The sequence below is a fragment of the Atractosteus spatula genome, chromosome 6 (genome assembly GCF_055471065.1).
Source record: "Atractosteus spatula isolate fAtrSpa1 chromosome 6, fAtrSpa1.hap1, whole genome shotgun sequence".
In the NCBI taxonomy this organism is placed as follows: Eukaryota; Metazoa; Chordata; class Actinopteri; order Semionotiformes; family Lepisosteidae; genus Atractosteus; species Atractosteus spatula.
In genome coordinates this window covers 39620680-39634056 of record NC_142711.1, presented here as the reverse complement: position 1 = coordinate 39634056, position 13377 = coordinate 39620680, and the positions used below count along the sequence as shown (strand labels likewise).

Sequence of the window (13377 nt, the reverse complement as noted above, 5' to 3'; positions counted from 1 at the left end):
TGTCCCAGTTACATGTGGCTAGTGACATGATCCAAGCCCAACCTCACGATCACAGAACTCAACCCATGACTTTACCAGCTGAGCCACTCAGAACGTCCAATGAAAGTGCCCCTTTTAAAACTGAGAAAATAAGATAAAATAAAATAAGACATTTGTATAAGATAAAAATGAGTTTATGCTTCCAGAAAAAGCTATATGAAGTCGATATTAATGTCCTGGAGCAGGAGCCATCCAGTTTGTTGTAATCAGATGAATCACTTTTAAGGTAGTCCACCTTACTATGCTAATAACATACGTTGCAGTAAAGTTTGTAAAAAACATTTATTCAATGAGCACCAGTAAAGCATACAAACATATTTTCACTTAATTACCATTATACTATTCATCCTTACAAATTGTCAAGATAGGAGAGTATTTTACTGTATGTGTTATTAAAAAATCATAAGATTAAGAAGAGCTTCAACTGAAAAATATATATTTTTAGAAACATTTACAGTCTTAATCATTTTACAGTCCAATAATGTAGTTACATATTGCTGAATTTAATTTTTAAATTAAAATTAATTTGGGATTCTTAATCAAGAAAAAAATGTGCCTTTTGAATAGACTGAAAAATGATCATTAACAGTGTTAAATCACCTTCTACTGAAAAAAGGTGTTTCTTTAGAAAAAGGCACTTCACCACTGTTATGTACAAAGATAGTAACATTATATCTTAAACCTTGGAAAATACTTTATTAAACTATGTGTCATCTCTTTTCATTAGATTATGTGCTGTTACAGTATAAATAAAACCTTGAATTTAACTTAAATAGAAAGTGAAAAAACATTGTTTGCAACAGATGTTACTAAAGTGGACATTTTCAAATACAGAAAAACTCCTTAATGGGAACTTAACAAGAAATACAGTGCACCCAGATTACCTTATCACATTAAAGGTGAAGCACTAAAACTTTCCTTTGTTGGTCAAAGGACATTTTATAATTTTCATTCATTTTTAGTACACTTTGCTTTTGGTCTTCTGTACCACAATTGCTCTTTTAACAATCAAAACACATTCAAGAATTTATAAAAGACATGTTAATATCACAGGAAGCTACTTATCGAATAACAATTGCATTTCAGAATTGTCAAAGGGAAATTATGGGCATGGTTCTAAAACTTTGCCTGTCTTGATAAGGTCAGTAGGGACAAACAAACAAAAAAATAATGCAGTTTTCTTAGAGCTATAGCTTGTTTCAGTACTTGCAATTAAGACCTGTTTCTCTTCCTTTTACACACAACTGAAGTATTGCTTACTGAGGTATCTGTTCTTTGGCATTGTTTCAGAACATGTGTTGGCTGAACAATGTCATCAGAAAGCAACTTATATATATTTACATCTTTCAAAAGTTACACGTATGAAAAAAATACAGTGTCAACTTTTCTTCCGATAAAACCTTGTGCCTTGTTTTCTCACAGGCTCATCGTGGCACTCATTTTCGCCTCTGATTCTGCACATAACTGTTCTCGATGCATAGCACGATAAAGTTGTTAGAACAGCTGCGTGTGTGTTGGTCCAGGAGTCTGCCACTGTGTAGCAGGGATGACTGGCCTGTGACTGCCATGTCTCCTGCTCGCCATGCTTCACAGTAATTGGATGTCAAGCGGATCCCAATTGGACTGGAGCCATGCCATACCATTTTCTGAGGCCTGCATTTAGACATAGAACCATTCAGATTAGAGAAGTGACATACTGTGTAAAACCATCACTATATACAATATATCAGGTGTATTCTGATCATAAAACATTGCATCTTAGTGGAGTCCCGCCTCTTCTTTGCTAAGAAAGATGATTTTTTTCCATGGGTAAGGCAAGGAATTGACTGGGGGTTGATGCATTTCAGTGTGTCACACCCGAGCAAGGATAGAGTCCATCACCACAGACTTGAAGTCCACTGAATGAAACCAGTGTTCCTCCATAAATCAGATTAATTAGTTCCTCTAAATTATTCACACCTGACTTATACCTGATAAAGTGCCTATCCAGTAAGTTCAGGGTCATCGTGGGATCCCACAAAATACACACAGAGATAAATTAAAGATCCAAATTAACCTATTAGGTATGTCTTGGTTGGAAAATGGAAGAACACTGTAACACCTGGTGAAAACCCACATGATCATGGGGAGAACATGCAAATTCCACAGAGAAGCCAGGGGTCTTCTCAGCCCAAAATCAAATCTAGGACCCCAAAAGACAAGTATGGTGGGTATTGAAAGTATTGACCTTGATTGTATTTTGACACATTTTGACAGACATACATATAATTTTCCTCTTTGATACATACAACAACATCTAAAATATCAATATGTTTAAAGTTAGGAGCAAAAAATAAAAATCTTCACTGGTAAAATATCCATCTCCTTAGCAATAATACTCCTTAATATGCTTAGCCTCTACCAGCTACCTTGCGAATTTGCACAAAATGTTGATTGGAATCCACCTGTGTGCAATTAAAGTGGTTAACTATTTAGATCGAACACACCTTTGAGTTTGTAACGCTAAAGGGGAACTGCAGTCCCCATTTCTCAGACTGGTTATTAAATCTCGGTAACAAACTGAATTCATTGAAGGAGTAGAAAATTTTTTGTTAAAGTACCGTAAGTTGCCATGTTGACGTAGTAGTCACTGTAATGACTAAAGTAATGACGTATAGCCTTCTTCAGGTGGAAACGTTGTGTTCTCTTTCTTCTTTTTTTCATCATGGAATAAACCTATTACTTGTTCCTTTGCATATTACATTGTAAACAAACAGGCTTATGAATATATCTCTTTTAATCCGATAAAAATAGTGTTCTTGGCTTCAAGATGGTTTTGCTGATAAATGGAACTTACTTGTTAGCTATGCATGCAAATTACATTGGAATCTTTCTGCTGTAAAATGTCTGTTTCGCAAACTGTACTTATATTCTCTCGTACATCGCATTACTTTAGTCATTACATCTTCGCAAAAAGGTACAGTATGTAGAAATCTCTGAAATAATGTGATAAAATTTGGGTCTGATGAGACAAAAATTGAGTTAGTTGGCTTTAATGCAAGCGTTATTTCTGGCGGAAGAGGAGCACTGCAAAATATCTGAAACTGGGACTGAGATTCATATTTCAACAGGACAATGATGCCAAACACAAAGCAACCCTTGTTGACTTCCAAACCAAGTGAAAGTCCTTGAGTGGCCATTCAAAGTCCAGACTTCAATCCCATAGAAAATCTGTGGCAGGAACTAAGGATTGCTGTAAACTACCTCTCTCCCAGTAACCTGCTACAGCTGGACCAATTTTGCCTGGAAGAGTGGGCAAGAATTAAAACCGTAAGACATGAAAAGCTGGTTGTAGCATACCGCAAAAGACTTGAGTCTGTAATTATTATATTATATTATACTAAATATAAAATACTAATTAAAAGGTCTCAGGGGGTGATACTCGTCCAAGCTGAATTTTTTAGTTTTCTACTTTTCATAAAATGTTCTGTTAAAATAAGAAAATGGTTATGCCCAATAACAATCTTAAGTATTTTTTGTTAATCATCCACAAACCCTGGTCAATTTGAGGTTGTAACACAGCAAAATGTTGTAGAGGTCCAAGGGGGATCAATACTTTCTACACTCATTGTACAGTATATGTCATGCAGGCACACACACCCGTTGTAATCCACCCCATAGCCTGTGATATTTATATTATATATAATCAGCTGTCACACAAACATATAGCAGCCATATCACTCTGTAACTCACAATTGGCAACTCACTGAAGCTAAGAAGGTGTGAGCCTGGTCAGTTCCTGGATGGGAGACCTCTTGGGAAAAACTAAGGTTGCTGCTGGAAGAGGTGTTAGTGGGGCCAGCAGGGGGCGCTCACCCTGTGGTACATGTGGGTCCTAATGCCCTAGTATAGTGACGGGGACACTATACTGTAAACAGGTGCTGTCCTTCAGATGAGACGTAAAAAAATGAGGTCCTGACTCTCTGTGGTCATTAAAAATCCCAGGGTGTTTCTCGAAAAGAGTAGGGGTGTAACGCCGGCGTCCTGGCCAAATTTCCCATTGGCCCTTATCAAGCATGGCCTCCTAATAATCCCCATCTATGAACTGGCTTCATTACTCTGCTCTCCTCCCCACTGATAGCTGATGTGTGGTGCGTGTACTGGTGCACTATGGCTGCTGTCGCATCATCCAGGTGGATGCTGCACATTGGTGGTGGTGGAGGGGAGTCCCCATTACCTGTAAAGCGCTTTGAGTGGAGTGTCCAGAAAAGCGCTACATAAGTGTAAGCAATTAAGCAATCATATTGTTCTTAAATGTTATATAATACAAAGCCCACCTCCAACAAGCACAAAATACATGACACCAGAGGTGCAAAGGGAAAAGGTTCAAATTCCTAAGTAATGTTCTGGTGCGTGGTGTTCAACAAAACCTAATGAAAAGATTTTGAAACTTTTCAATGAATTAAACAAAAAAAGATTACATATAATTAAAAAGAGATTACATATTAATTCAAAGGAAAAAAACAAGCAAATGCTATGTGATATCTATGTAATAATCATCAGCATAATTGGAAAGCATAGACAGAACAGAAAATTATTGGCAATTGATGTGCTGCAACTAAGATTTGTGGTATTAGATAAGTTACATCTCTCAAAACACAAGGCAGACCAGATATTTTTATTGACATATGTGCTGCTTGAGACATGTTCATGTTGAAGCATCAATAAACAACCCCAAGTGTTTGTGAGTTACTGTCAGATTATCCAAGATCCAACAATATATAAACAGAAATGTGGATTGTAAACCCACAATTGCCAGTTTCATATCAATGAATCATTTTCTATAATAAACAAAATGCTATATTTAACATACTAACATATAAATAGACATAAACACTGTACTAGGGTGTGCACTGGCTGCAAATAGGAAAGTCCTGCCAAGTAGGCTTGGAGAGAGACCTCTGTGAGCCTCAATCACAGGTTCCTCATTTGTGGGCAGAAGATTCCATCCTTTGGGGCTTCATAATGTGGATGAAAACTATGATTTCACATAAACCGCTTTTATTTTTCATTGTTTTCTTTCCACATCTATAAGTATAATTATTTAATTGGTTTCTAAGTCTGGGTTTAGTGCTTCCTCTCTGAGGGCCTCTGTCTCATTAAGGGTGACAAGTGCAAGCAGTGGTAACAAGGTCGACACGTCCACAGAGAAGAGCCCGGGCACAGAAGAAGGCAAAGTCGATATACATTTTAAGGTTCTTTTTGTGTTTGGTTTATTATTTTAGAACACACTTAAGACTCCTTGAAGAAAAATGGTAAAAATAATAGTCGGATACTGAAATTCAGTTATTATCCCCCACACACACCTTTAGCAGGTGAAAACAAAAACTTGCAAGATAAAAGCAGCAATATAAGTAAAATGACTAAAATATTCTAAATAAGTTAGTTTTAAAAAAATAATATACATTCATTTAAAAAATGTTTATTTTTCTCAAGGATAATCAAGACAATGTCTGATGGCTGCAATACATAGAAGGCACTGTAATCCAAGTTACAGAGAAGATAATGTGGCTGTACCAATGGATATTTGTGATGCTTTGGGGCTTTGCAGTTATAAACTTGTGATGGCATTTTATGGTCTTTCACATTTTTAAAAGTACAACTGGTGCAGATTCTGAGTCTAGAGTAACAGTAGCCAGAGTTGTTGTTCCTTAGCGGTCTATAGCACTGACCTATAAAACAAATAACAGAAAACAGGAAACAACTTGTGGAAACTTACCAAGATGGGTCTGTCATTACATTCCTCCCATCAAAAGAGTAGATGGGTATTTGTGGATCAAACTGGCCCCCATTACCAGAAAATATAGACATCCAATTGTTGAAAAGCACGTCTCCCTGTTGAGAACCATGTTACACAGATTACAAGAAAGCCACAAAAAAACTGGCCAGTGTTCTCTTTGCTCTCAGAGTTTTACAGAAATTACTGGACCAGCATATCATTACAAAAACTGTAAAAGGAAATCTGCTGTAATTTGCCTTCAATATGTCACAGATGTCTAAATGCAAAGGAAGCAAGGCAATTAAAAAAGACATCAGTAGGAAACCAACTGCATGATCCTTTAAATTACAGATTATCACTCAGATAAGTCTGAGATGGAAATTCCTTTTGGGTTCTTTTTCAGTTTGGCTTTGATCTAGATTACTAAATTGAACCAACTATCTGAATTAAGAGTAAAATCACCTGTTTTAGGCATTGAAATTACCATATCTATATCTATAATATGCTAACATGCTATCCTAGTGATATTATTAAGAAGTTTGCTTTATACTGTATAGATATTTTTGCCACTGAAGTTAATTTATGTATTTAAATGTATTAATCTATTTAGTTGACAAATACTACTAAGAAACCAAGGGTCCTCATTTTTGCTGCAATCAACACAATCTTAAAATGGAAATTGTGCTAGAAGATTTACTTGTAAGGTTTCATACAAACTAAAAAAATCTGTAAAGAGACATTGCTCTACCATTCAATTATGTATTTCTGAATACTAGCATTAGTCCTGAATAGCTGTGTGTTACTGCCCATATGGCTACAGTACAGTGACTATCTTGCCCCTACCCTCAGGTTGACAATGGGCATGCTGAAGCGGTCCGCCTTCTTCACAACAGTGGCTAGATCCTGAAGGTGGGAGGAGAGGAAGGCTCTGTATGTGGCCATCAGGCCCATGGCCCGAGCCTGCTGGAAACACTGGAAGTCAGCTCCTCGGATCCCATGCATGTCCCCCGAAAATGGAGCATTCAGGGCCACCAGGTGCAGCTGGAATACAGCACAGTGAAGTCAAACACAGACGCTCCAAAAAGAGTCATGGCTGAGACTAATGCTTCATAAACTAGCAACCGTGAAAAATACAGAAAAATACAGTACGCTCCAGATTTATTCATAGCTCTGATGAAATAAGAACATCAAACACCATATAACCATATAACGGACAAACTCAAATGGGAAACCGCTTTGTTTAAAAGGAGCAAGTAAAGGTTTATTCTACAATGAGAAGTAGAAAGAACATTGAACATTATCTCTTGAGTCTTCTTTAGGTGGGAGGGAGAGAGAGGAAGGTAGCAGCAATATATCCTCTCCCCTAGATCTCCCTGTACAGTGATCTCTGCTATTACGTGAATTTTCAAAACGTGAATTGGCTCATATGCGATTGGTAAATAGGGAAAAGATGTCTGTAAAATGCAAAACTCGCATTGGCTTATATGCGATTTCACCCCCGACATGTTTATGTTTTGCATCGTGGAGTAACATAACTTAATGTCGCGGTCCACAGAGGTATACACATGATGCTCAGTTGTCCCATGTGCTTTGTTTTGGTGATAGTTGGGAGGTGCCCCTCAATTTTTATGCTATTTTCACTAAATCGTCTGCATTGCTGTAAATACCGTATGAGTGGACAACGTGACAAGAATGTGTCTAAGAAGTATGTTGGTGATAAACTTTCAGGTGGTGAACTTCACTTTTTTTCAAGGTAAAGTCCTAAATTTACTGTAGTATTTCTTTACTATGAATTTAACGTATTTAAAGTGTGCTAAGATTTTTATTGGGATAATTTGGTAAAGCTTTGGTTAGACATTTTGGTTGGGTTTTGAGTGGTCTGCCCCTAACTATATTTTCCCCATAAGCCCTGTTATTTTTATTGCGCGATTTTGCATAACACGAGGTTTTACTGGAATGCATCTTTCACATTATAGCAGAGACACCTGTACTCTCATTTCTCAGTTTTGCTGCACTTAACATCATTGCTACTTTTCTCCCTGCTCTCTGCTGAATATACCTTATTCTACTGTATTGTCCATTTTAAGAATTTTGAAGCTACGGGTATAGTGGCACCCTGTTGGACAAATAGGACAAATGTGTATCTTCTCACTATAGACAAAACAGGTTAACTGTAAATCCAAAGGCAACAGTGGGAGATCTGAAGTGGGCATCATCAGGATACAGAGTGTCGAAAACTACCATTCAAAGTCGCCTGCATGAACGTGGCACTGAGATTTAGGTTGCAAGGAAAAAGCCCCTTCTGAGGGCAAACCACAGAAAGAGGCAACTCAAGCATGCCAAACCCCATCTGAATTACAACATGTAGTTCATTCTACAGTACATCCAGACTACCTATAAATAAACATATTCAGATATATGAAATCTGACATGAGAGAAGTGCTGAAATAATGTTTAATTTCTACAATTCAAAATGTAATTTGGTGGAAATGAAATACTTGCACCATATTATAACCATTTCAGATCAAGGATTAAAATACAAATCAAACAAATCTCACTTACCCCTGGGGTTGTGTGAATTGTGTGAGGAAGTAAACTGTAACCTGGTAGAAAACTCTGTAGCTCCTGAAGAAAGATCAATTTTTTATTTAAAAAAGGATTGTACAGCAAGATAGTAATTCTAACAATGTCATGGGATTATTTTACAAATAAAAAAAATACTCCAAAGCAATTTTGCATTATTATTATTATTTACAACTTTTTTCTGTGCAACACATTTTGCCCAGTAGTGAAAACCTTTGGAAGATGTTCGGTCAGTAAGTAAACCATTTGTCTGGGAAATAAGATAAGACAGTAGCCCTGGCCACTGCATCACTAGGTATTATTGAGCTACAGATGCTTGACTTACCAACCCTGAGGAAACATGAGAGGAAGGGCTGTCAGCTGGGATCGGAATCAGTTCTCCAAGCTGAGTGGAAAAAATATTTAGAAAAAATCAATAGCTTAATCACCACTGTTTTGAACTAAGTCCTGGTAGAGCTATAATTTATTTTTAAGACATACATTTAGAACTTAAAAGGGCTTTCATATAATATGGACTAAACTAAAATATTCTGAAGATCTGATTTACAACAAAAGTAATTATTAAAAAAGAAACAAATAATTCATAGCACAGGTGTTACCTGGATTTTTCTCCATCCTTCTCTTACGCGAATGTACACCTCACTCTTGTCAGCAATGTATGCCATTGTGCCCTCTGCTGTACGGTATGTCTCCTTCAACAGTGTTTCAAGACTTCTATAGGTGGTCACCTGTAAAATCAAAAGAGTTACAACATAGAAGAGTGCTTGAAGAATAAAACACTATAAAAAACGGCCTCCCACTCTCCATCTTTTAAATAATGCTCATTTCCCTCTCGGGGACTCTGCAGGGACTGTTGAAAAATTACCTCGGCAATCTGGTCTCCGAGTCCATTCACAGACCTGACTACCTAAAAAACTTTCACCTTTTTCAAAACATCTGAGTAATCTCTGAAATTCTAATCCCTGATCTGCTGTTGTCAATTACAACAGCGCAGTCAGAACACATAATGCACATAACTGTAGAAGAATGATGGGAAGGTAGGAGATGTGGCCATTTGAAGCCACATGAACTGTATGTCTGTTTTTTTCACTAAAGCAGATCTCAGTCATGGGCACCTGCATTTCAGTTAAACTGGACCATCCTGTTGATGCCTGCTTTACAGAGCAGAGGAGGAGAGTGAAAATATTGCATTACAAGTCACTGTTTTTTGGAAATACATGAAATTCTGAAATGAATAGGGTAATCTATGATGCACTTTTAGATGGAGTTCTTCTATGTACAATATGTGTCTTCGAAGATCAGAGGTATAGACATTATCAGCTGTTTTGCATGTAACCTTCAGCAGCAGAGGGGCAGCAGTAAGCAGTTTTTCACTTCCTGTCCCAAGCAGCTCCTACTTACTGGGTTTCCAATTCCAGGGGGCCCAGGCAGCCCAGGGGGTCCAGGTGGGCCAGGGATAGAAACAGCTGAAACAACACAACCAGCTATATGTTTCAGAAGAAGACTCTGGATAGGAGATGAAGTCATATTCATGCATCAGAAAAATATCCTAAATGAAGTTGTAATGCACTTTGTAGCAATTTCATATTATGCCTTCCTGTGTGTGTTCTCTGCAACAGACTGCTGCTGTTTCTGTCTACACCAGACAGTTTGCTTCCAGTTTTATTTTATAATAAATCATAAAAGATCATAAAACAGAGACAGACAAATGTATTCCATCGGAGAACATATCATTTGCTGTCAGGGTGTGGAAATTAAATCCTTAGCATCAGACTCAGAGTTCCTTACCAGAGCCGTATAGAGCAGGAGCCCCAGGAGGCCCTGGAGGCCCCGGGGGACCCTGAGGTCCTGGTCTCCCAAACCCAGGGGGTCCCGGCTGGCCTGGCATTCCAGGAAGCCCCTGGGGCCCAATAATAGACTCTCCCTTGGGTCCCTGAAACACAGCATGTTGTCTTTGTGAAAAAAATATTAAAAACAATTGTGTAAATTGTAGGTCCTTTAGATAGCACATAAGTACAAGTACCAAAGTATCACCTAACATAGAAAAAAAACTCTTTACACACATATTAAGTTTAAAAGAACTCCACTGAATTGAAATGCCCGCAAAACATTAAAAGTACCTAATCCATGTCAAAATAGATTTTATTTGACAATAACAGAAAAAAATTCTCTGGCTTACTAAAAACAGAAACAAAATAAATGCAGAGCAAAATAATTGGAAAAATATGTCAGATTTTCTTTAAATACATTGTCAGTTTGGGATGTCATGTAACCATCGGCTGGGATCTTTCAGTTGTGTCTTTAGTATAGCATGGGAAAACACTCAGGAGGCCAGCTTAGTGTTCTCTTTGCCTACCTGGAAATGTAGTTTCCACATTGGCACAGAACTGAGGAAACTAGAGACTTTAGCAGACAGGGTTATAGTGGGAAGAGGTTTCTCAAAACTCTTGGCCCAAATATATCCTCTCTATAATCCTGTCTCACTTTCTGTCACTATATACAGTATGTCTAATGCATACATTTTAGATGTAATGCCCTGCTTTGCTAATGCTTCAGTAACAGAAAAGGGAAATCCTTTTTTGGAGAAGTTGTCATTCAGGTGCTTGTTCAGGAAAAGAAAATGCTACTCACCACCAGACCAGACCTCCCAGGAAGGCCAGGGGGTCCAGGAATACCAGCTTCTCCTTTTTCGCCTTTTTCTCCTTTGTACCCAATGTCCCCTTTGTCACCCTGAGGACAGACAGCGTGTTCCATCGCATCACAATTGCAGCAGTCCAACAGAACAAAAAACTATTTACTTTAATTCTCACTGGATTTCTACTGTTGGTTTTAGTGGATAATAAGTAATTTTTGCATGTTCATATCAGCATGTACCTATATTCAACTGGCAAGAATATAGAGTCAAAAATACAAATAAACTATATTACAATAGACCTGAGAATTGTATGGCTGTGAGAAGTAATGAATGAAGAAAATGCAGTAAACTTTCCTGGTAATGCACAATGAAAAGGGCTCATCTACTGGAAAACCCATAGGCTCTTTCAAAATGAGGACAACACACCAAAGAGTAACAAAAGAGAAAGACCTACCACAAATCCTTTGGGAAACCATGGACCTGTGTAAAGATTGGATATTTTAAAAACTTAAAGATTGTATTGAGAGATAATCAAAGATAAAACAAACAACAATGACAACAGGTTAACAGGTCAATAAAACTCCTGATTTAGATATAAATCAACTACAAATTAGTCAAACAACAAATTTCCATTCAAGGAAAATTGAGAACAACAAGAACAAGACAGTTTTCTTATGCAGAAGCAGCAACATTCTGCTTTTATAAAAATACATCAAGATAAACAACTGAACAAAGTTTCCAAGTCATAAATCAACTAAATAATTCAGTCTAAACTATAAAGCCTAAGAAATATGGAGAAATGTAAAAGTTAAACACAAAAAAATAAAACCAAACACAAACATGAAGCTGTAACAGGGAGGAAAATCAAAGGAAAGATTAAAATCAAATTACCATAAGAGAGTGAATTAAAAAGTAATAACACCTTCAGTGGCTTATGGCTGTTTTTGGCAAAATTTCTCAATGGAACCCTTCAGTGTATCTCTAATTTTTTCAAGTTTGATAAAGCGCATTATGTCTCTGATCCAATGCTCATGCAAGGGGAGAGCAGTCGTTCTTCAGCTTCTTAAAATGAGACAGTGAGCCAACAGAGAAAAGAAAGCCAGCATTTCAGACTGATGTTTTGTCAGTGAAGTTCCTGTTAGGAGGATGTCAAACAAGGCTGTACGTGGTGTGGGTGAGACCACACATACTGTATAGTAAGTCCAAAACCAAATAGTATGAGACAGGACCAAAACATATGCACCAGGGAAGCAGGTGTTTGGTTATAGGATGTCTTTCTCAGTAGGGATCTGTATCAGGATAAATCCTGGCCAGTTTAGTTTTAAACATATGGAGTGGGTCTAAAACTTTAAATTGTAATTAACCTATAGTAATTGATGTCTTGATCTGAGAATGTAATATTGAGATCCTTTTCTTAGACAGCTCCCACAAAAGATAAACATGAAGAATATAAAGTGTGCATGTACAGTAGAGATAGCTCCTTTCTAAAATGGGACAAAGAGTATCTTTGTTTTTTTCAGTAAAAATGAAATTAGAAGCCTGATAAAGGGTAGGAGGGACATTTTCAGACTAAAATGATTGTGAAAAGACAGAATTTAAGGTGGGAGAGAACTGGGATAAAATTGTTTTGTAGAAGCCGTCTGGGCCAGGGGCCTTCCCACATTGCAGTGGTTTAATCACTTCTTGTAACCTCAAACACAGAGAAAGGCTCGTCAAGGCTGCTTTTTAAGTCAGTAGTGATGGAGGGGGCATTTAAAATATAAAAAATGCATCTAACAAATAGATATTGACAGTGGATTCTGAGGTGTATAAGTTACAGCAATACTGATTGAATTGCTCATTAATGTGACTGGGATTTCAGATTTGATGGCACAGCTGGCCTCTGAGAGGTGCTACTCATTCCATTAAGGGAGCATGAATTTAAATCACCCCCCATCACCTGCATAAGGTGATACATACAGTGCTGAGAAAAAATGTGTGAACCCCAAAGATAAATATGGAAATTTCAGTTTTATCACGATTGCCTTCTTGAATCAAAACCACTCATCCAATAGGGTTTTTGTCATAATTTATTCCATGTTTCTTGAAATAAAATGATATATGAATCGAAGAAACAATGACTAATTAAAGGGAACTGCAGCTATATTTTTATATTTTGGAATTAGAAAGAAGCATTGATCGGTGCGTTTTAAATTGGAATAAAAGTAAAATGTACACAGTAACTTGTAAAACCTCTAATTTAAACCACAAAATAGACAAAATTTCCAGATATGCGCAGAGCCATGTTCTGCTATTCAGAACAAGGCACCAAAACTTCTGGTGGCGTGATGCAGCCCTATGAAATTGTAATCAAGCAGGCTTA

The 13377-nt window shown here is 37.3% G+C and overlaps 1 protein-coding gene across 3 annotated transcripts in view; it reads right to left on the bottom strand.

Moving 5' to 3' along the window:
• Positions 1-302: 302 nt before the first annotated feature.
• Positions 303-13377, bottom strand: part of LOC148832868 (collagen alpha-1(XV) chain-like) — a 112650-nt gene continuing 99575 nt past the window's right edge. For all 3 annotated transcript variants that reach the window (XM_088918877.1, XM_088918879.1, XM_088918878.1), the window contains 10 exons: positions 11470-11495; positions 11012-11110; positions 10169-10313; positions 9782-9846; positions 8980-9108; positions 8706-8765; positions 8360-8422; positions 6641-6838; positions 5798-5913; positions 303-1692 (listed from right to left, as the gene is read on the bottom strand). In XM_088918877.1, coding sequence (XP_088775003.1) covers positions 1476-1692; positions 5798-5913; positions 6641-6838; positions 8360-8422; positions 8706-8765; positions 8980-9108; positions 9782-9846; positions 10169-10313; positions 11012-11110; positions 11470-11495 — 1118 coding nt within the window. In that variant the 3' untranslated portion in view covers positions 303-1475. The remainder of the gene's footprint in view (positions 1693-5797; positions 5914-6640; positions 6839-8359; positions 8423-8705; positions 8766-8979; positions 9109-9781; positions 9847-10168; positions 10314-11011; positions 11111-11469; positions 11496-13377) is intronic.